This window comes from Dipodomys spectabilis, unplaced genomic scaffold, assembly GCF_019054845.1.
Source record: "Dipodomys spectabilis isolate Male_0828 unplaced genomic scaffold, ASM1905484v1 ptg000043l, whole genome shotgun sequence".
Lineage (NCBI taxonomy): Eukaryota > Metazoa > Chordata > Mammalia > Rodentia > Heteromyidae > Dipodomys > Dipodomys spectabilis.
In genome coordinates, this window is record NW_024870720.1 from 25,983,590 (window position 1) to 26,007,081 (window position 23,492).

The following is a 23,492-nucleotide window of genomic DNA, read 5'->3' on the forward strand; positions in this document are numbered from 1 at the left end:
TCTGATCTTCAAAAATATTACCCATCTTCCATGTTTTTACTGACATCATGATATATGTTTATTTGTGTGTGTGTGTGTGTGTGTGTGTGTGTGTGTGTGGTCTATTCAAGTGCATGAGGTTTAAACAGCCTAACTTATTCCAACAGAATGTAAATCTGGCCACATAACTAGTCTATACCTACACAGCTAGCTCATAGTAGTGTATAAGCCTACACAGTAATATAATGGTTCTTCTTATATATTTTTATATATGGAGTTATATGTATTGCAAATGTCTCCCCCACTGCCTTTTCAGCCTCCTTGATGTTTTTTTGTGATAAACACAAGTCCTTTAATGAAGACAAATCATCAATAATATATGTATCATATTATTTTAATAATTTCATTGCAAACTACTAACAATGGATACGTTAAGCTAAAATAAGATATTTTCTGATGCAGACTTTAGACATTTTATTATTTTGTCATTCATATTTAAACCTTTTGCTTGCCATACATTGATTTCTTTGTGTACACTGAGAAAGACTCTGTATGGTTAAACTACTGAATATAACCTATTGACACCTAGATCTACTCAAGTTAACCTCTCAAAGTTTGACATATTTCAGACCTGGATTTCATTTAATGTGGACTCTCAACTCATGACTATAGCATATCTAAATATTTAAATATTTTTTATTTCATCTATTAGCATTTTTATAACTTCACCTAGTGATTCTACACTTGTCTTATGTGATTTGTATTTAAGTGGTTTGTGTTCTTTAGCATAGTTATAAATGGCATTGTTTTTGTTATTGATATTTATCTTACCAACTTACTGAATTCATATATTAATTTAATGATATTTCCATGAGATTTCTTGATACTCATATTGTCTATAAATTGAGACTTTCTATTTTTTCATTTCAGTTTCTTGGGATTTATGTGAGATGGCTTGAACTTTTGCTGTTCTTATACTGAAAGAGTGATGAGAATTAACACAACTGTCTTATTCCTGATCATAGAGGAAAAGTTGTCACCACTTCACCATTAAATATAAGATTAATTTATACGTGTGTGTGTGTGTGTGTGTGTGTGTTCATGTACACATGTGAGCGTGCCCTAGTCCTAGAGCATGAACTCAGGGCCTGAGCTCTGTCTTTGAGCTTTATTGCTCAAGGTTAGACTATACCACATGAGCCACATCTCCATTTCTGGCTTTTTGGTGGATAATTGGAAATAACAGTCTCATGGATTTTTCTGCCCAGGCTGGCTGTAAAGGGCAATCCTCAGAATGTAGCCTCCTGAGTAGCTAGGATTACGGGCATAAGCAAATATATGTTTTAATATAGACGCTTCATATGAGGCAGAGGAAATACTTCCCATTCCTAGTTCCATAGTTTCTGTGATGTACCTATGACAAATTTTGTCAAATCCTTTTCTTCTGAACAAGTATGACTATCGGATACTTTGTTTAGCATAAGGCTAATAGTCTACATTAATTGTTTTTTTTTTTTTAAATTATATAGGCTACACACTCAAAATAACCCCTTTGGGGTATATTTGAACATACATATTTTCAAATTTGAATCACTCATGTTTTGAGAAATTTTGTATAAAATTAATAAGAAATGTTGGAATCTAGTTTTCTTTTTGTTCTATGTATATGTATTCAATGTTTTTTCTTTTTCTTTTCTTTTTTCTTTTTTTTTTTTTTTTTGATTGGTAGTGGGGCTTGAACTCTGGGCTTGGGCACTGTCCCTCAGCTCCCTTAAGGCAAACGCTCTACTGCTTGAGCCACAACACCACTTCTGGTTTTTTAGTAGTTTATTGGAGATAAATGTCATGGACTTTACTGCCCTGACTGGCTTTGAACCTCAAGTCTCAGACCTCAGCCTTCTGAGTAGCTAGGATTACAGGCGTGAGCCACAGGCGCATGGCTCAATGTTTTTTTTCTGACTTTGACATCAGGATAGTAATAATCTCATGAAATATTGTGGAAAATGTTTGTTCATTTTTATTTTGACATGAATTATATTCACATGTGTGCTTCTATTTTTAGATATGGTATACTAAATAGCTCCAGTTAATCTGAAACTTACTATGCAGCCCAGACTTCATAATCCAGACTTAAATTCATATTCTTCCTGAATCCATTTTCTTCGTGTTGTGGTCATATACAGATGCTTCCATGTCTGGCTTCTAGACTTGAATTCTTACTTGCATATTTAGCTAAAACTCCCCAGAGAAGTTACCTGAATCTTGAAAAGTTTGGGGGGAGCTGTTTTATAAAGTCAGTTTCTTTTTAATGGTTATATCTATGTCTTCTTTTCTATGTTTTGGTAGTTTATAACTAATAGTAATGTTAATAGCACTTACTTCTCATGTAGTATTGTATTTGTTTTATACACAAAGACTTAAAATAAATCAGTAACATCATTGTGTGTGTATGTGTGTGTGTGTGTGTGTGTGTGTGTGTGTGTGTGTGTGTGTGTGTGTGTAGGTGAGGACAAGGGTAGTTCTAAGGCTTGAACCCAGGGCATGGGCACTGTCCCTGAGCTTTTATTGCTCAAGATTAGAGCTCTACCACTTGAACCATAGCTCCCCTTCTGGCTTTTTTAAAGTTTAATTTTATTGTTAAGGGATGTACGGAGGGGTTACAGTTTACATATGGAAGGTAGTGAGTATATTTCTTGTTGAACTTGTTACTCCTCCCTCATTTTTCTCCCACTTTCCCTCCTCCCAACACTTCTCCCAAAATTGTACAGTTCATTTCCAACATAGTGTCTTATGAGTATCACTGTTGAACTGGTTTGCGCTTTGTCCATTGTCTCACCATTTTTGCTTTTTTGCCAGTTTAGTGCAGATGAGAGCCTCACAGACTTCCCTGCCTGGGCTGGCTTTAAATCATCATCCTCAGATCTCAGCCCCCTGAATAACTAGGATCACGGGCATAAGCCACCAAAGCTTAACTAGTACCATCATCTTTAAAGACAAACATTACTAGTTTCATTTTAAAGATAAAGAAAATGAGGTATTAAAAGATGAAGTGATTTAAGTAATTTAGACAAGACAGTATGTTTAAGAAAATGTTGGAGCTCCTGCCCGGGCTCTTCTCCCTACTACTCTTGAGGCGTATCATCTAAGAAAAGAAGGTTCGGGGTTAAGTAATGGGCTGGAACTTTGGAAATGTGCTGAGTATCAGAAAAGGCTAATGATACAGACTAGTGTTGGACATTATAAGATCTTGTAGGTCACAGATTGGAAGGAGCCTATACTTATATAAAAGGTTATCTGTTTTGTAAGACAGACTGACAGAAGGGGCAATAAAGGCTGTGTAATAGTTTAGAAAGAGGTGATCATAATGAGATAGTTCAAATTAAATTAATGATAGAGGAAAGGAGCACTTTTACCTCCTAGATTGAAATTTATTGCTAGACTTAGCAAAGAGAAATTATTTCAAATTTCTGGATGCCAAAAGCCCAAATCAAAAGATTGGTAAAATCATGTTCTCTCTAGGGAAATACATGTCTTAGGACTTCTGGTGTTCCCAACATTGGCCATTTCTTCGCTTGTGGCTGCATGGCTCTAATTTATGTTTCAATTAATCCTAGATCTCCCCTGTTGTTTATCTTTGTCTCTTCTTTTTTTTCTTATAAAGGTAGCAGTTTTATTGAATCCAGTCTTCACTGTGACTTTGTCTTAATTTATGTTTACAACGATTCTAATTCCAAGTAGAAGTACATTCTAGAAGGGTATAAATATGGAACAAACTGTCCAGTTCAGCATCAAGAGAGGAATCAACAATATTTCTTAAGTGTCGGTTTACAGAGAGTAGATTTCTGGCTGTGTGTTTGAAAAGGAGAACATCGAGAAAGATTCAAGTTGGGAGCTGGATTAGGAGGCAGAGCAGTGGTTGGTCTTGACCTGGCTAACTGTGATATAATTAATTAGACATAGGTATAGGTCAAAAAGCAGGTGAATACATGAATTTGGAGTTCACAAAATAAATAAGATTGAAGGTACATTTGAAAGTCCTCAGCTTATGCATTTACATAAAGCCAGAGAACTGAAAAAAAATCAGCCAGGATATTTGAAACTTTGAAGATGATAAAGGTAAAACTGCTAAGCTCCTAATGATTTAAGAGAGAAACTTAGGATCATGTGACCCAGTTCATGCTGATGGTGTTGGGTACTCAACTGGTCTATAATTCATATGTAGAAATATAGAAGTTTAAGCTATGAAAGATTGAGTCCCATCCACATCTGAGCTGCCATGTGAATTGAGAAACAGATTTAATATTTGAAAATCTTTGTAGGATAAACACAAAATTTATCACTGAATGCTGGAATCCTTTTGAGAGTGAAAGGCACAGGTGTAATAATCACACAGGGAAATCAAGATTTTATAGGACAAATGAGATATGTATCATGCTATCTTTTCCTCTACTTTTTGACTTGATTATCAGTTCAAACCATTCTATTTAATTTCAAAATATTCTTTCATGCTTTGTTTTTTGTTTTGTTCTGTTGTGTTTGGAGACAGTCTCACTACATACCCCAATATTTCAGCTTGTGATCTTCTTGCCTCAACTTGGAATTATAAATGTGTTTCACCACACCGAATTTATTCCATAATTGTTTTTAACATCAATAATAATTTAAAATGAACATTTTAGAAGCTAATAGTGTTTGCAAAATGACAATAAAGACAAGAAAGCTTAAATATGCCTAAAGGATTAATTTATTGAAATGACTGGAAAGAAAATAGATTCTCAAAGAAATAGCATTAAACCTAATTTCAGAAACTATTTTACACAATTTTGATACATATTTCCAACTCAATATTGAAATTCTATAAAGTTAGTTGAATTAGAATTTGTGCATTAAATTCAAATTAAATGAGTGTCATGTGACACATAAAATAAATAAAAGAATCATTTTCCATGAAGACTCAATCAGAAATATATAAATTTTGGCAACATGATGCAAAGGTGAAAAGATGTCACATTTCCAGTCTCAGTCAATTCTGTGGAACAGAAAGTAAGCAAAGAGTAAGTGACAGTTTATGATACAACTGTTCTGATCCCCCCATTTGTAATTCATGTGTGATTATTAAAAAAAATAAATTGTGCTATAAATGCATTCTATTGTGCTTTTCATGGAAAGTTCATATCGGTTCCAACATGAGGTTACTTGAGATTGTTGTAGTAAAATGTCTACTCTATTATGATTATGAAAGGTTTTGAGTTTTGTATCTCAAAGCCATCTTCTCTCCTCATACCTAGACTAAGTAATTAATATTGACTCATAAATGACAATACAGTTGTAATTGAAATAACTAGGTCACTTATAAAATCTAAACTAGAAATCATCATATACTTTGATCGGAAACAAAAATTCAAACATATTTACCTAAAAGTAAATGAAAACAGTTTTCTATTTTTTCCTAAAAATAATGATAATTATATGTAGGAATTTAAGCATTTGAAATTAAACCAGTTAAATATACCAATTGTACATAAAGTAAATTAAAATTTCTTTGGAATATAAATTATATCTAATTTCAGGTTGATAATTAATAGTCAACCTTTGAGGAAAACTGATAATTAATAAGTTAGTTACTTTTTACTTCATAAGTGATTACCAAGGGTCTGTATAGGAGAATAAAATATAAAAATATATCAATTATATAAATAGTCAACTTATTCTCTTAATGCCAAAAATCTTACCAAAAATGAGGAGAGAACATTAATTTTGAAATCCTCTTAGACCTGAAAAGTAAACAGATACAAAATAAATAAAAATACATAATTCACATCTTGGAAAGAATAATTGCCTTAAAACTGTTGTAAATAATGAAAGTCGTCTCAAGGCTTTGTTTCCATGTACATTTAAAAATCTAAATATGAACTATGGTCTGTGAAGAATATATGTGAACAAAGAAAACTTTATACTTCCAGAAAATAGCAAGTCTTCTTCATGCCAAACCTAATACAATTGTCAGCTTTAATTTTGGTATTAGTAAGCCTTAATCCTCTGCAAATCAGTATTCTTAGAGACCAATTAAGAAAATCTCCTTTTAATCATTTCAATACTGTTTCTGGCAACTGTCCAATAAATAAGTGGGCTAAAGACATAAAGAGAAACTTCTCTGAAGAGGAAAGAAGGATGGCCAATAGACACATGAAGAAATGCTCAACCTCCCTAGCCATAAAAGAAATGCAAATCAAAACAACATTGAGATACCACCTCACCTCAGTTAGAATGGCTAGAATCAAGAACTCTAATTAAACAACAGATGCTGGAGAGGATGTGGACAGAAGGGAACCTTACTGCATTGTTGGTGGGAGTATAAACTTGTTCAACCACTATGGAAAGCAGTATGGAGGTTCCTTAAAAGACTCCACATAAAGCTCCCTTATGACCCAGCAGTCCCACTTTTGGGCATTTACCCAAATGATCACAAACAAGAATACTAAAGCTACCAGCACAACTATTATTTACCATAGCTCAGATATGGAATTAACCCCAGATGCCCCTCAGTAGATGAATGGATCAAGAAAATGTGGTATATATACACAATGGAATTCTATGCCTCCATCAGAAAGAATGGCATTGCCCCATTTGTTAGGAAATGGAAAGACTTGGAAAAAATTATATTAAGTGAAGTAAACCAGATCCAAAGAAAAACAAGTCCCATGGTTTCCCTTATTTGCAATAACTAGTATATGTCTCAGACAAGCAGAAAAGGTCAGATAAGTTGATGTTAGGGAAAATAAACCCCAAGATAAGGATTCAAATGTATTTTTTCTTTATTGTGATTGTTTCTAACATATTTATGAGAGGATTTCCTTGTTGCTTTGTATGTCCCTCCCCCACGGCATAACCCCTGTTTTCACTATATTTGATGTTGGTATAATTTGTGGAAGGGAAGGGAAAAGACAAATTATTTAAAAAGGGATACAGGTGGACACATTGCAACAATGAGATGCACAAGACTAGGCTATGTCGAAAAACGAACTTTACAAGTTTGACAGTGGTGGAGGGAGCGTGGGTGGGGGGAAATGGGAAAGGAATGGTAAGGGGAAACAAAGGAGGAGGCAACAATGCTTGATAAGAAATGTACTCATTATCTTGCTCATGTAAATGTAGCCCCTCTGTACGGTATTTTCACAATAAAAAAATACTTAAATATAAAAAATATACTGTTTCTTGTCTTTAGACAATCTGAAAAATTCCATCAAAATCTCTGTGGCCTTGGCACAGAAATTGAAGAGAAAGATCTCCCAGCGTTGTCATTGTGTGTCTAATGTTGAGTCTCACTGATCTGAATGATGACTTTATTCTTACATTTTAGAACTCCTACTTATCTCCCCTTATACGCAGCTCATGAGTGAAACTGTAAAGAAAGGAAATTTGGACTTACAATAACTCGGTTTTGACGTGAATCCGGTAATTGAGTTCCAGGGAACTGGTGGGCGAGCACAAAGAGAATATATTGGTTTACCAGTTCATCTAGGGCAGGCATATCTGTCTGGGGCAAGGTAGCCACTTGCTGGAGAAGAGAGAGAACTTCAGGCTGAAAAGGTTGCTCTTGGAGCTGAAGAGGAGGCACGTGGGTCTGAACAAAAGATTGGGGGTCCTGTTGCATCAGGGACTGGAGTTGGAGGAGAGATTGGGATTCCTGTTGCATCAGGGACTGGAGTTGGAGGAGAGATTGGGGTTCCTGTTGCAACAGAGACTGGAGTTGGAGGAGAGAGAGGGGTTCCTGTTGCATCAGGGACTGGAGTTGGAGGAGAGATTGGGGTTCCTGTTGCAACAGGGACTGCAGCTGAAGCTGAGAAAGATGCTGAGTTCTGAGATCAGTCAGACTGGGGCTAATGGTATGAGATTTAGAGGGAAACATCTGTTTGCTCTTAAGAGGGTTAGCGGTGGCCTTAGCTTTGAGGATTTCCATGAGTTTATGGACAGAGACAGGCAGGGGAAGAGGCACCATAGCAGGCTGAGCAACAGGCAGAATGTTTTGTGGTTCAGTGTAAGGGATGGGATTGGTAAAGGGATAGGCTGGAAATTGTGACTGGACAATAGAGTGGATTTTATCCTGGAGTTCAGCCTGAAAAAAGAAAAAGAATGTTTCAGTCCATGATTCAGCTATAATTGACATTCATAATATAATCAATCAGTCCTGGATAATTCCAGTTGAGTGAAAAATTATTTCCAGCTTGCTGAGGAAATTATTACACCAAGATACAATGGTTTCATAGAAGTACCCAAGTAAAATGATAGAACCAAGAAAAACAAAGAGTATGACAGGTTATGTAAAGAACAATGAATAAAATATTTGTTTACTAATTATACTTTAACTTACTTCACAGGTGAATCCACAGTTCAAACTGAAATTAATGTTCAGGAAAGTTTTAGAATGTTTTCACCTGAGCTGTACTTATATATAACAAGGATTGGCTTTTCAAACTAAGACAAAAAAATAAACTTTTGTTGTTGTTGGTCGTGGGGCTTGAACTCTGGGCCTGGGCGCTATCCCTGTGCTCCTCAGCTCAAGATGAGCGCTCTACCTCTTGAGCCACAGCACCACTTTCAATTTTCTAGTGATTTATTGGAGATCAGAATCTCACAGACTTTTCTGTTCTGTAATAACTGAAATATTCTCATAGAAGAGTATATTTCATTGTTCTGTACTTCACTTTTCTCATCTTTAAAATGGTAAAACTTTTAGGAATATATATTCAATAAATATTAATATAAACCTTTCAAAACATGAATACAAAAATCATTGAATATTTTCTGAATGCCAATGTAGCCACATTATGGCACACAGTCTTAAGAATATGTTTATATGTGAAGAAATACAATGACACTTGTACTCAAGTTTGTACATGTGATAAATAAGCAATTTAGGACATGTGCCATATTGCCTTTATTCTCCTCCCATGTCAAAATTACCTTGAAATTAAAAAGAGCATATTTCTCAGTGTGGAAATGTTTTACTAATATTCACTTACTTAAAGTAGGTATATCATTAATAATTGCATTAGAAATTTAAACTCCATTCTAGTCATTAACACTGCTTTTAAGAACACATTAAAATATATATGTATTTATATTGGTATGTATGTATATTGGTATCACCAATGTTCAATTACACTGGATTTTGAGAGACATGCCTTTTTATGTACTATTTCTAGATTGATTTTTTACAGATATTTTTATTTGCTCCTTTACTTCACAATAAGTTTAGAAATACACTCATCATGAACAAATCACCTCTCTTTGCTGTTGCTCCACCTGCTTGACTTTCTCAAGTTTCTACAAAAAGAAAACAAATTATACATAAATATGTTAGCATCTATTAAAAGATCAAACATGGAAAAGTTTGAAAATATGCATAGTTAAACATGTTTTACCTTGTTGATATCGCCAATAAATTCCTTGAGAAAAATAAAAATTAGATTTAGTTTTAATTTTCAATATTATTAGAAAATTAAGGTATTTAAAATGATAATGTGAAAATCTTCACTTGATAGCTTAGGTAAGTTGCTGCAACTTAGAGTTAACTACTTTGTCTAATCCTGTTGAGTGGCAGAAAGATTAACAGAGTCATGTCATGAAAGAAATCTAGTAAACAGAGTACAAAAAAAAAAAACATTTGAAAGATGCTACTTTCTCTCTATAGCCATGCTCCTTTTTCTGCTCACAACTTATCAGAGAAATAACTGAAAATATGATCTAATGGCATTATAGGAATCGTTTTTAGTGTGCTTCTTAATATACAAGCCTTCAAGTGCACTGTAAGAAATAAGTAGTTCCTCCAAGGATCATGTAGCTTTTATGAGGTGAGAGTATATTGTTATATCCTTTGCTGAATCATGGTACAAAGATAAATATCCACGACTCTCTCAAGTTGATTTAGTACAACACTAAGTTTCATTGGTTCTTATTTGCCAATATGACAAAATATATTCTATCTTCTGTCAGCATAGTACTACAGTGCAAGCTCTTTGCTCTCTATCACTGACATTATACCACATCTCCTAGCCTATGTTGGGTCTGCAAACATCCAGTAAATGTTAAAAGTAAAGGAGGTCAGAGAAAGATATGGTTTCATGTCAAAGAGAGGAGAGAGTGAGGCAAAGGAACACCATTTCCAGTAGGAAACCAACTTGCCAAGTTCTAGAACACTAAAATGTTAGAGATGCTTTGTCTTTCAAAGTATGTGAAAGAAATTTACAACCAAACATATAAGGCTAGAACTTAACTGTGTTAGCCCTAACTACTATAACATAATGTAACGCATAGGGTCTGGGAAGGTGGCTCAGTGGTAGAGTACTTGCCTTGCATGCCTGAGGCCCTGGGTTCAATTCCTCAGCACCACATAAGCAAAAAGAAAAAAGCCAGAAGTGGCACTGTGGCTCAAGTGGTATAGTGCTAGACTTGAGCTGAAGAGCTGAGGGACAGCGTCCAGGCCCAGAGTTCAGGCCCCACGACTGGACCCAAATAATAATAATAATAATAAATAAATAATGTAACGCACAGAGTATTATCTTACCTGGCTGTTTGAATTGCTTTCTGAAGACTGTAAAACAAAATTTAAGACAGTTAAGTCTTGCTGATTATTAGATAATGTTATTATTTTGTGGCTGAAAAATTTTTCACACAACACATGTGCACACATGCACATAACACACAAATCAAACAAACCTTACCTCACTGAAGACAACGAGTTCTTCCTTCTGTAAATAAAAAAAAATGAACAGCCATTTTATTTCTATAGACAACTCATTATTAAAAATGTTGCTTTCTACCTCCTTTGGATCTTTGCATAGTCATAAATAGCATTTTACCCACTGTTTTAAGAGACATATCTAGTTTTTCCACTGCAATATGATGCATTTTTTTAAGTTGCATGAACACGGAATTCTATTTATACAACTGACAATTTGTTCTTTTTCTGTTTCTTTTGTATTGTTACTTATTGACTTGTTTGTTCTCATTTATGACTGGTGGCACACTGATATACATAACACCTGTCCCAGCTTTGCCATCCTACAAGGCACTGTTCAGACAGCGGGTGAATGATTTTCATTGAATACAAAAACAAAAAAGAAAGAAAAACAGAGGAAGAAAGTGAAAAAGAGAAAAGGAAGAAGGTAGGAATTTAGGAAAGAAGGAAGGAAGGAAGGAAAGAAGGAAGGAAGGAAGGAAGGAAGGAAGGAAGGAAGGAAACAATAACAACACAAAAAGAAACTCCTGCTGCAATTACATATTACTTGGACAATAATAAACATACTAGTTATGTTATTCTCTACAAGTAGTCAGACACTGTCCTCTGTATCTTACTTTTGTATGAATTTTTTTCTTAACTTACCTCTCTGGCAAGAGCAAGTGCCACAAGGCATGCGAGGAGAAAGACCTTCATGGCTATTCAGTCCTAGCAATAGGGAAAGGAAGGAAAGAGAATAGGTTAGTGCAGCTGATATATTTTCTTTTTTATATTTAAATTTTATTGTACAGGTGACAGAAGGGTTACAGTTACATAAGTCAGGGAGCAGATATGTTTTCTTAGGTAAGGTTACTTTTTCTTTAATAGAGAACAAAGATAAAATAAAGATGGCTGAATTTAAGACAAAAATATATTAGTAGAAGTTGACCAAAGTCCACAGGCCAAAATTTTCTTAATAAAGATCCAGAAACACAAAGAAAGGTTGGAGGTTTTATCTTTCTTGCTGTTGTTTTTAATGTATTTATAATGTACTATGTGATTTTTTGTTTCTTTTGTATGTTCTTCCCCCCATGGTATAACCCCTGTTTATACTGTATTTGATTCCAGTGTCCTGCATCTTGTTTATGCATTTTTCTAATCTGGGCAGAGGAAAGAAAATAACAAAATGCTGAAATAAGGATACAGTTTGATCCATTGTAACAATAAGATGTACAAGACACTATGTTGAAAACAAACTTTACAACTTTGGTGGGGGAGGAGTTGGGGAGGTGGGGGAGGAGTTGGGGAGGTGGGGAGGGAAGGGATGGTAGGGGAAAAACAGAAGAGGGGGTAACAATTCTCAGTAAGAAATGTATTCATTATCTTGCTCATGTAACTGTAACCCCTCTGTACAGTATCTTTACAATAATTTATATAAATACAAAAAGGAAACTACTGTTAGTAAAAATAAATATTTTTACTTCCTTGATGGTTGTTATATAATAACTTACTAACTTCAGTTTGTCTAAGATCACAAGGTTCCAAATAATGTTATTGTCAGGGTTAATAAAAAAGAAAAAAATACTATTAAGGACTTTCAAATGCAGTTTCTGCATCTTATCCTTCTCACTTTTAAACTCATTTTAAGCCAGACCTTTGTTATTGACTAATATACTATAAACTACTGTTCTTTCAAATTATTTGTTTCCTTTGGTTTGTTTTGGTTTTGTTTCCAACTTCTCTATGCATTCCTAGATTTTCTCACTAAAGTCTTACATTGTAAGGGTTACATAAGAAATCAATTATTAATCTCTGCTTAATATAAGCTAACTACTGAAAATAGTTTCAACAATTCTGAAATAATTTCTACATTTTAAGCAAGTATTTTCTTTCTACAACCTGACTTAGTTTGCAATAAAAAATAAGACAGTTTTGTATTGAATTTATATCTGAGATTCTTACCTTTCTTCCCAAGAGGAGAACAAGGTGAAGCTAGGTAGAGGATGGTTTGTATTCCTTGGTGCCTGTTTATATATTGTATTTAATGACATGCTAATTTTGTGGTTTAAAAAAGTGCAGAAGTGTTCTTCAATTCTAAGAAGTCCACATAATAAGAAAACAATTTCTGTCCATTATCTGTCCCCAGAAATTCTGAGAAGTATTATAATAAGGCAACAATTCACATCTTGGAAGAGGAAACTTGTCCAGGAAATGCAATAACTTGGAACAATAACTGGAAGACAGTTACTCTGTGACCCACTCTCCAACTCACAGCACAACTCGGTTTCTTTTGTCTTTTTTTCTTTTTTGGTACTGGGGATCGAACCCAGGACGTTGCACTTGCTAGGCAAGCGCTTTGCCACTGAGCTACATCCCAGCCCACAACTCGGTTTCTTTAGGCCTTGAGTTTCTGTAGTAAGACAAGTTGGTGTGAATATTGACATTCACAAAGCTTCCCAATGGCCACCATTTTGCGTTGACCTGATTAACAAATGCTTTCAGCTATGATAGAGAATCTGATGAAGCACCAAGTCTATGATGAGATTCTTGTCATGTGAGCAAAAGTGCTCAGCTATCATATAGCTATTTGATCTGGGCAAAATAAATCTTTAAGTTCAAGACAATATTTTGGATAAAAGGGAAATAAACTTTCTGGAATAAATCATAGAAAGTATCTGAATGGCTAGTATGGGCAAAATTCTTGATAAAACAGTCATTATTATTTTGTAAAATATTGTGAAGATTTATTTTCCTGATATTATCACTTTATTTCTCTTATAATAATGATGATAGATATTTTTTCATTAACCTAATACTAGATACTAAGCTTTATGGACATTATCTTATATAATTTTCCAAAAGACAACATGAGGGTGTTCTTTCATTATTTACATAGATGAAACCAAGACACAAAAAAAGTTAAGTAATTTCTTAAGTTCATATTGGTGATGGCAAAGATATCATTTCAGCTCATAACTATTTGACAGTGCATGATCCTGTTGATTACAACTAATCTTTAACCTTCCTGACATACTGCGGTAAAACCCAAGTATCTAAGGAGTATTTTTGCTTCAATTGGTAAAATATAATATAAAGCCTTTGTATATAAATCTATTTGTTATGAAATTAATGTTTTAATAAAACAGTAATAGGTATGAAGGAGAATAACCTTTCAAGTAATAGATAGCAAATAAAATATCCATAGAACTAAGCAAATTGGTCCTGACAGCAGATAAAGAGGTTGACCGGTAAGAAAAGACAAGTCTAGGCTATAGGAAAAAGATGACAAGATCCTTGAACATGGAAACAGATAACTACAACTGAATCAAGTAGTAAATCTTATCTAAGAGGTATGGAGAAGAGGAAAGATAAAGATGAAAAGAGACAGAGAAAGAGGTCAGAAAATGAAGACAAAGAGCAAAGTCCTTCTAGGGAACATGAATTGGGTTATAAGGCAGTATTTTTCACTTAAATGTAGAATATGGTAGTTAGGAGTCAGTGGCTGACTCCTATAATCCTAGCTACTGAGGAGGCTAATTGTGGTTCAAGTTCAGCCTAGGCTAGAAAACCATGAGAGTCTTATCTCCAATTTAACACCAAAAGAAATAACTGGAGCTGTGGCTCAAATATATACATACAGATGTATATATCATATTAATCACATAATATGTATATAATATATTATATTAATACATATTTTATTTTAACATTTATTTAATATTTATATTAATGATTATATATTATATTGATAGTAGGTACATTATGTATATAAAATATATTATATATTGGCTATATATGTCAGTATTTACAACAGCAGGGGCCTTGTTTTTTTGTCTATTTAGTGACTAATATTCATAAAAATATTCAAATATATTTGACACTACTTATTCTCATAATCATCTTCTATTCACTGCCTATGACAGATAGATGCTTCCTTTTGATAAAAATATATAAAACAGGCCTAATTAATTATTCTTCATAACATACTATGAATTCATAGAACACACTATGGAGGGAGGCAGGACATTCTTAATTGTCACATGTATCTTATGTTATTTGGAAAACACAAGTCAATATCTAGTGAGGATTAGAAGTGTCCATATGATACTGATTCCAAGATTGTGTTCACATTGAGCCAGGAGGAAGCAAGGAAAAGAAATGATGAAATGACTCCACTGTCATAAGCAAACTGTGAAATGCCTTGGCTACCCAATATGCCATTGTATTTTAGATCCATTGCTAAGGCCCCAGGCAAAAAAAAGTATGATTTCTAAGAAAATGAACACAAAAGCAATGTGTATTGCCCATACAACACTCTCTTTTCATTTTCTATTTTTTTATTGTAGAAATACCGTACAGAAGGGTTACAATTACATGGGCAAGGTATTGAGAAAAATTCTTATCAAGCATTGTTGCCTCCTCCTTTGTTTCCCCTTCCCATCCCCACCCCCATCCTCACATACCCTCCTACCTATGCTCCAAAGTTGTAAAGTTCATTTTTCAACATAACATCTTGTACATCTCATTCTTGCAATGGGTCCACAAGTATCTCTATTTAAACAATTTGTTTTTTCCCTTCTCCTCTACAAATTATACCAACACCAATACAGTGAAAACAGGGGTTATACTATGCTGGAAGGACATACAAAGCAACAAAGAAATATCTTATAAATATGTTAGAAACAATCGCAAGAAAGAAAAAATAATTGAATCCTTATCTTGGGTTTCATTTCGCCTAACATCAACTTATCTGATCATTTCTGTTTGTCCCAGACATATACTGGTTATTGCAAATAAGGGAAACCATGAGACCTATGTTTCTTTGGGCCTGGCTTACTTCACTTAATATCATTTTTTCCAAGTCTTTCCATTTCCTAGCAAATGGGGCAATGTCATTCTTTCTGATGGAGGCATAGATTTCCATTGTGTACATATACCACATTTTCTTGATCCATTCATCTACTGAGGGGCATCTGGCTTGGTCCCATACCTTAGCTATGGTAAATAATGCTGCAATAACATGGTTGTGCTGGTAGCTTTAGTATTGTCTTGTTTGTGATCATTTGGGTAAATGCCCAAAAGTAGGATTGCTGGTCATAAGGGAGCTTTTTGTGGAGTCTTTTGACTACTTTCCAAATTGGTTGAATAAGTTTACCCTCCCACCAACAATGCAGTAGGGTTCCCTTCTGTCCACATCCCCTCCAGCATCTGTTGTGGTTAGAGCTCTGGATCTAGCCATTCTAACTGGGGTGAGGTGGTATCTCAATGTTGTTTTGATGTGCATTTCTTTTATGACTAGGGAGGTTGAACATTTCTTCATGTGTCTATTGGACATCCTTCTTTCCTCCTCAGAGAAGTTTCTCTTTAAGTCTTTTTCTTTTTTTTCTTTTTTTTTGTTGGTCATGAGCCTTGAATTCTGGGCTTTGGCACTTTCCCTCAGCTCTTCACCTTAAGGCAAGCGCCCTACTGCTTGAGCCACAGTGCCACTTCCTCTCTTTAAGTCTTTAGCCCACTTATTTATTGGGCAGTTGTTCCTTTAAGGATTTGTTGTTGGGGGGGGTTAAATTTTTCAGTTCCAGATGTATTTTAGATATGAGACCCTTGTCCATTGCATGGCTAGTGAAGATCTTCTCCCAATCTGTGGGCTTTCTGTTGACCTTACTAGCTATGTCCTTTGCCATGCAGAAGCTCTGCAATTTCATACAATCCATTTAGTCTAACCTTTCTTTGATTTGTTGTGTTTCTGAGTCTCTTTTAAGAAAATTTTGGCCTGGGCCAAGGAAACCTAGGGCTTCTCCTATTCCATCCTATACAGTTTTCAGAGTGTCTGCTTTGACTCCGAGGTATTTGATCCATTTGGAATTGATTCTGATGCAGGGTAATACATAAGGATCTCAATAGATGCAGAAAAAGCATTTCACAAGCTCCAACACCCCTTTATAATGAAGGTTCTCGAAAAATTAGGAATCCAGGGAACATTCCTCAATATAATACAGGCTGTATATGATAAATCTACAGCCAACATTATAGTTACTTGTGAAAAACTAAAGCCATTTTTTCTTAACTCAAGGACGAGACAAGGATGTCCACTCTCTCCACTTTTCTTCAATTTAGTATTAGAATGCCTAACTACAGCAGTAAGACAAGCTGCAAACACAAAAGGGATCCAAATAGGGAAAGAAGAAGGAAAACTCTCCCTCTTTGCAGATGACATGATCTTGTATTTAAAGAATCCCATGAAATCCACTCCCAAATTACTCAAGCTGATTCAAAACTTTAGAAAAGTAGCAGGGTATAAAATTAGCCCTCAAAAATCAAGGGATTTTCTGTCTGCCAACAATGAGAAAAGTGTGGCTAAAATCAGGAAAGCAATTCCATTCGTAATAGCCCCACAAAAAATAAAATGCCTAGGAATTAACTTAACCAAAGAAGTGAAGGACCTTTATGATGAAAACTTTAAAAACCTGAAAAAGGAAATCAAAACAGAACTTAGAAAGTGGAAAAACCTCCCATGCTCCTGAAGTGGAAGGATCAACATGATGAAAATGGTAATACTTCCCAAGGCTATCTACAAATTCAATGCAATACCTATCAGTATTCCAACCTCATTCTTCAAGGAAATAGAAGAGGCAATCCAAAAATTCATATGGAACAATAAGAGACCCCGAATAGCAAAAACGATCCTTAACAGAAAGAACAGTGCTGGAGGAATATCAATATCAAATTTCAAACTCTACTACAAAACCATAGTAATCAAAACAGCTTGGTACTGGCACAAGAACAGACCTAGGGACCAATGGAATAGAATTGAAAACCCAGAAATGACCTACAAACCTATAGCTATCTAATCTTCGATAAGGGAGCTAAAAAAATAGAATGGAAGAAAGACAGCCTCTTCAGTAAATGGTGCTGGCAAAATTGGTTAATCACTTGTAGAAAACTAACTCTAGATCATTCTATATCACCCTGCACCAGAATCAACTCCAAATGGATCAAAGACCTCAGAGTCAAAGGAGACACTCTGAAAACATTACAGGATGGAATAGGAGAAACCCTAGGTCTCCTTGGCACACTAGAAATTTTCTTAAAAGAGACCCAGAAACACAACAAATCAAAGAAAGGTTGGACTAATGGGATTGCATGAAATTGCAGAGCTTCTGCATGGCAAAGGACATAGCTAGCAAGATCAATAGAAAGCCCACAGATTGGGAGAAGATCTTCACTAGCCATGCAATGGACAAGGGTCTCATATCTAAAATATACTTGGAACTCAAAAAATGAAATTCCCCAACAACAAATCCTCAAAGAAACAACTGCCTAATAAATAAGTGGGCTAAAGACTTAAAGAGAAACTTCTCTGAAAAGGAAAGAAAGGTGGCCAATAGACACATGAAGAAATGTTCAACCTCCCTAGTCATAAAAGAAATGCAAATCAAAACAACATTGATTGATACCACCTCACCCCAGTCAGAATGGCTAGATCAAGAACTCTAATCACAACAGATGCTGGAGGGGATGTGAACAGAAGGGAACCCTACGGCATTGTTGGTGGGAGGGTAAAATTATTCAACCAATTTGGAAAGTAGTATGGATGTTCCTGAAAAGACTCCACATAGAGCTCCCCTATGACCCAGCAATCCCACTTTTGGGCATTTACCCAAATGATCACAACAATACCATACTAAAGCTACCAGTACAACCATGTTTATTGCAGCATTATTTACCATAGCTAAGACATGGGACCAACCCAGATGCCCTTCAGTAGATGAATGGATCAAGAAAATGTGGTATATATACACAATGGAATTCTATGCCTCCATCAGAAAGAATGACATTGCCCCGTTTGTTAGGAAATGGAAAAACTTGGAAAAAATTATATTAAGTGAAGTAAGGCAGGTCCAAAGAAACATAGGTCCCATGGTTTCCCCTATATTCAATAACTAGTTTATGTCTGAGATAAGCAGAAATGGTCAGATAAGTTGATGTTAGGCAAAATGAACTCCAAGATAAGGACTCAAATGTTTTTTTCTTTCTTGCAATTGTTTCTAACATATTTATATTTCTTTGTTGCTTTGTATGTCCTTCCAGCACAGTATAACCCCTGTTTTCACTGTATTTGATGTTGGTATAATTTGTGGAGGGGAAAGGAAAAAAACAAATTGTTTAAATAGGGATACAGGTGGACCTATTGCAACAATGAGATGTACAAAATGTTATGTCGAAAAATGAACTTTACAAGTTTGGCCGGGGCATGGCACCGGGGGCAGGGGAGTGGGAGGTGGGAAGGGATGAGAAGGGGAAACAAAGGAGGAGGCAATAATATTCGTTAAGAAATGTATTCATTACCTTGCTTGTTGATATTCCAAGGACTTTTTGGTTCCCAACACACCCATCAGGCAGGGCCTGTAACAGATAAAAGTTAAGTCTCTTTTCTACTCAAAGGTTACTGAAAACAATGCTATCAATTGTACTTTCTCATTTCTTTTGAGTGTCTAGTTTCTCAAGCTATCAATTATCGCTTCTTGGTAGGAGATGTGGAAATATACTGGGTCCAAATTTGTAGTTACAAGTAAGGTGACTTCAGTTTCTTTATAAAATGACATTATTTCCTCTCCTACCCTAGGACTTAGGGGAGTGGTACAATTTAACCGTAATCTTACTTAAATTTAAAGTATACAAGTAGTATTCATCACTGTTGACTCAAGGAAATTCCTAAAATCTCTCTTTTCCTTTACTACATGATGCCCAACACAATGATGTTGGTGAGAACAATGGACAATGAAAGAAGGGAAGTCGTGCCATCCTTGAGTAGAAAAGTTAAGGGACAGCACCCAGGCCAAAAGTCAACCCCAATACTAATACAAAAATAAAATCTGTTGCTGTGGACTGGCAATTCCACGTTATCCTTCACCTCCAATGGCCTCCCCAGGAACTCAGTACCTCACATTTCTGAGATGGCACTTGCATAGCTTCTTTGCAACAGGAGGCACTGAAGCACCAACTCTCTACCATACTTTTGAACAGTGCCAACTATTAGCCACTCTACACCATTCAAGATGCTGCAAACATTATAACAAATAGAAGAGATAAATCCATTTTTTGAGGAATTTATATTGTAGTTAAGATATAGAGAGGAAGGACACAAATAATGTGTTTTGTAGAAAGTACTAAGTATATTTAATCAATAAAAGATAGGGGCTGGGGAGGTGGCTCAGTGGTAGAGGGCTTGCCTTGCATGCCTGAGGCCCTAAGTTCAGTTCAAAGCTGGAAGTGGTGCTGCGGTTCAAGGTAGAGCACTAGCCTTGAACTGAAGAGCTGAGGGACAGTGCCCAGGCCCAGAGTTCAGACCATGACTGACAAATAAATAAATAAATAATAGGACAAGGGTATAGAAATTACTTTAAGATCACCAAAAACAAAAAAAAAAGCTTCTCTGGTAGAGTAACACTTTAGAAAATACATAACTTTACGTGTATGTGAACACGGAGAAAAAATTGCCAAGCAGAAGAAATGGGCAGAGCAAGTTGGTGGTTGAAGAAATGTATTTGCTTCATTTGAGGAAACTCCAAAAAGGGCAGCACAGCCAGCAGGAAAGAAGTGGATATAATAAGCTAGGTGACAGAAAGAGGAATCTATGCAATACAATATACAATGCTCTGTAGATCAAGTTTCTATATTGAGTTGACATGGAGACCCTCAGAAAAGTGTATCCCCATTAATTTGTATTTTGGAATGAAAGGAAAAGTGGTATTAGGGCCTTAGAGAATCTACTATACTCTTAATATTTACACATACTTTATGTTATCAAATTATTTCTTATTTTATTTCATTTACTTTTTAACCTAGGATATTATCTTACTTCTTGTTGTAGTTCACTTTTTTTAATCCAGGACTTTGTCCATATACTTTTATGCTACAGAGTTAGATTATAACCAAAACAAAAGTCTCCTTCTGTATTTCCCATTTCTTTTTTCTTTTTTATTAAATACATATTTTATTGTAAAGATACTGTACAGAGAGGTTACAGTTACATGAGTAAGGTAATGAGTACCTTTGTTTTTTCCCCTACCATCTCTTCTTTTTTCTACTGTGATGAATTATCTCTGCATTTCATGACTTTCTGAAGCAGAAATTGAGTGAAAGGGTGCACCCTGTTTTTCCATCCAAGACATTCAATTACGTAGTCTAACTGTGTACAACAAACAAATTTCTTATCTGGAAGGATGTTGTTGCTTGGTTAAATGATTGTTCACTTGGCCATAAATGTCATAGATCTATTACCAGGCTGCTTAACTACATTAGCCAAATTAAATAATAGAGAAATCAATGAGTTGAAAAATAAATGAGGAGAGAAGAAGGAATGAAGGGAGAAAGGAAATCACTTGACCTTGACTAACAAAGATCTAATTTTTAAAGTTGGACATGTTTTGATCTTATTCAACCAAATAAATGTTTTTACTAGTGAGCATATTTTTACTATCGAGCATATTGTAGAAAACAAGCTGTTTTTGCGTATAAGAAGTGATTCCTGTCTATAATGCTTATAAATAGAAGAAAATAATAATAATGACTAAATCAAATTTGAATTCTTTATTTTCCTTAATAAAATACTTACATAGCATTGTATATCAGTCAGAGATTTATCATGATTTTCAGTATGGCACCCAAGAGTCACCTAATTACATTTGTACTAAATATTTGACACAAAATTTAACCATAAGATTATTTATAACACCAGTTTCAAATACATAGAATACATTTAGTATCCTATTATGTGCTTACTCAAATAGAAAATATTGTTAAAATTCAAGATCCAAAAGCACTCCTAAGAGTCTAGTCTCCTAAGGAGACTAGAAATTATATTTGGTACATTCCTATGTTCTATAAGAATGTCTATGGTAATTATGTCAATCCAGGACTTAAGAACACAACTCTCTAGACGCCCAAAACAAGCAAATGAATTTTTTAGTAAGGGTCCATTATTTTGTGAGATACATCATATAATGCTCCTATACACATTCACTTTATTTTAATTTTATTGTTAAGGCGATGTACATAGGGGTTGCAGTTACATAAGTAAGGTAGTGATTACATTTCTTGTCTAACTTGTTACCGTCAATCATTTTTCTTCCTCTATCCCTCCCCCATCACCCCAAGTTGTACAGATCATTTCCAACATATCGTCTTGTGAGTATTGCTGTTACATAGGTTCCCCCTTATCCTTTGTCTCACCATTTTGTTGTTCCCCTTCCCTTCCCTAGTTCAGATAAACATATATATATATATATATATATATATATATATATATATATATATATATATATATATACGAACCAAAATCAAATACAATGACAAGGGATAAACCATAGGGGAAAAAGCACAAAAGAAAAAAAGAAATCAAGTAGTGCATTGAGAACAACAACAACAGAAAACCTCTTTTATCCATGTCTTTGAGTTCATTTCACTTAGCGTCCTCTTATATGGTCCAATGTACATAGCATTACATATCAGTCAGAGATTTATCATGATTTTCAGTGCGGCACCTCTAACACAGTATAGAAGATTCACCTAGTTACGTTTTTACTAAATATTTGACACAAAATTTAACCATAAGATTATTTATATCACCAGCTTCAAATACATAGAATGCACTTAGTACCCTATTATGTGATTACTCAGATAGAAAATATTGTTAAAATTCAGGATCCAAAAGCAGATTTTCATCCTACTTCTTTTCTGACACTGCATATAGTGGCTATGCTGAGAGATTTTCATAGGCTTTTCCCTTAGTCTGATACTTTAGTTACCTATAAGATCTGGTCTCAGCCTACTTCTCTTCTGACCCTGCACATCATGGCTATATCATGTCTTCTAGCTCCATAAATTTGAGTGTACCTCACATGTCAAGATCTATCTAAGTCCCTGTAAGTCAACCACTGTGGGATTTCTATCCTCACAGTCCCTTTCACATTGTCTATGTCATTAGTTATCCACGAAGCTCATGAAGGACAGGAAAACAGCTTGTCAGTGACTAATTCCAGAACCAAAGAGGTTCTATTGATCACTTGTACACATTCACATGTGGGGATTGAATGAGGAAAGGCAGGAAGAAAGACAGAAAAAAATCCTTAAATACTGCTTATAGAGTTTTACCCTTCAATACCAAGTACAGTTTCCTATGGTCCATGATGCATGTTTCCCCTATAAATAAATGCCCTGACATTCCCAAGGTCATCGTGTGGTATGGATAATAAAGTATCTGTTTGACTTAAAGATTAAATACATTCTGGTTCAACAATCTTCTAAAGTAAGCTATTCTTCTTCCAGAGTATGAGCCTATACTAGAAACACAAGTTTCCCTTTATGTGGACAGTGCAGAAATCTGCTTCAACCTGTTCTATTCCATTCTCATACTTCTGAGATTGGTCAGGCACAAAATGATTGTCACAGTACTTACATTATGGTGTTTTAACCTAATTATAGTTTACAAACCTATGCTAACCACTCTTGGTTACTTAGTGACCCCTGTTTGTTACTTGTAATAACCATTGAGATTTAGATGAGTTTATTCAAGATTTTGCAAATAAAAAATAGCTTAGCTACACTGCTTTCTCATGCCTGTAATCCTAACCTACTCAGGAGGCTGAAATCTGAGGATTGTGATTAGAAGACAGTCTGGGCTGACAAGTCCATGAGACCACTAAAATCCAGAAGTGGAGCTTTGACTCAGGTGATAGAGTGCTAGCCTTGAGCAAAAATGTTCAGAGAGAGTTCTTAGGTTCTGATTTGAGCC

The 23,492-nt window shown here is 35.0% G+C and overlaps 1 protein-coding gene across 1 annotated transcript; it reads right to left on the reverse strand.

Annotated features, from left to right (window-relative positions):
- Positions 1 to 5,747: 5,747 nt before the first annotated feature.
- Positions 5,748 to 11,416, reverse strand: Csn2 (casein beta). Its single transcript, XM_042678379.1, has 7 exons — positions 11,366 to 11,416; positions 10,704 to 10,730; positions 10,547 to 10,573; positions 9,405 to 9,428; positions 9,265 to 9,306; positions 7,409 to 8,095; positions 5,748 to 5,753 (listed from the first exon to the last, which is right to left on the reverse strand). Exons 1-7 carry the CDS (start codon positions 11,414 to 11,416, stop codon positions 5,748 to 5,750), a joined length of 864 nt encoding a protein of 287 aa, XP_042534313.1.
- Between the last annotated feature and the right edge of the window lie 12,076 nt (positions 11,417 to 23,492).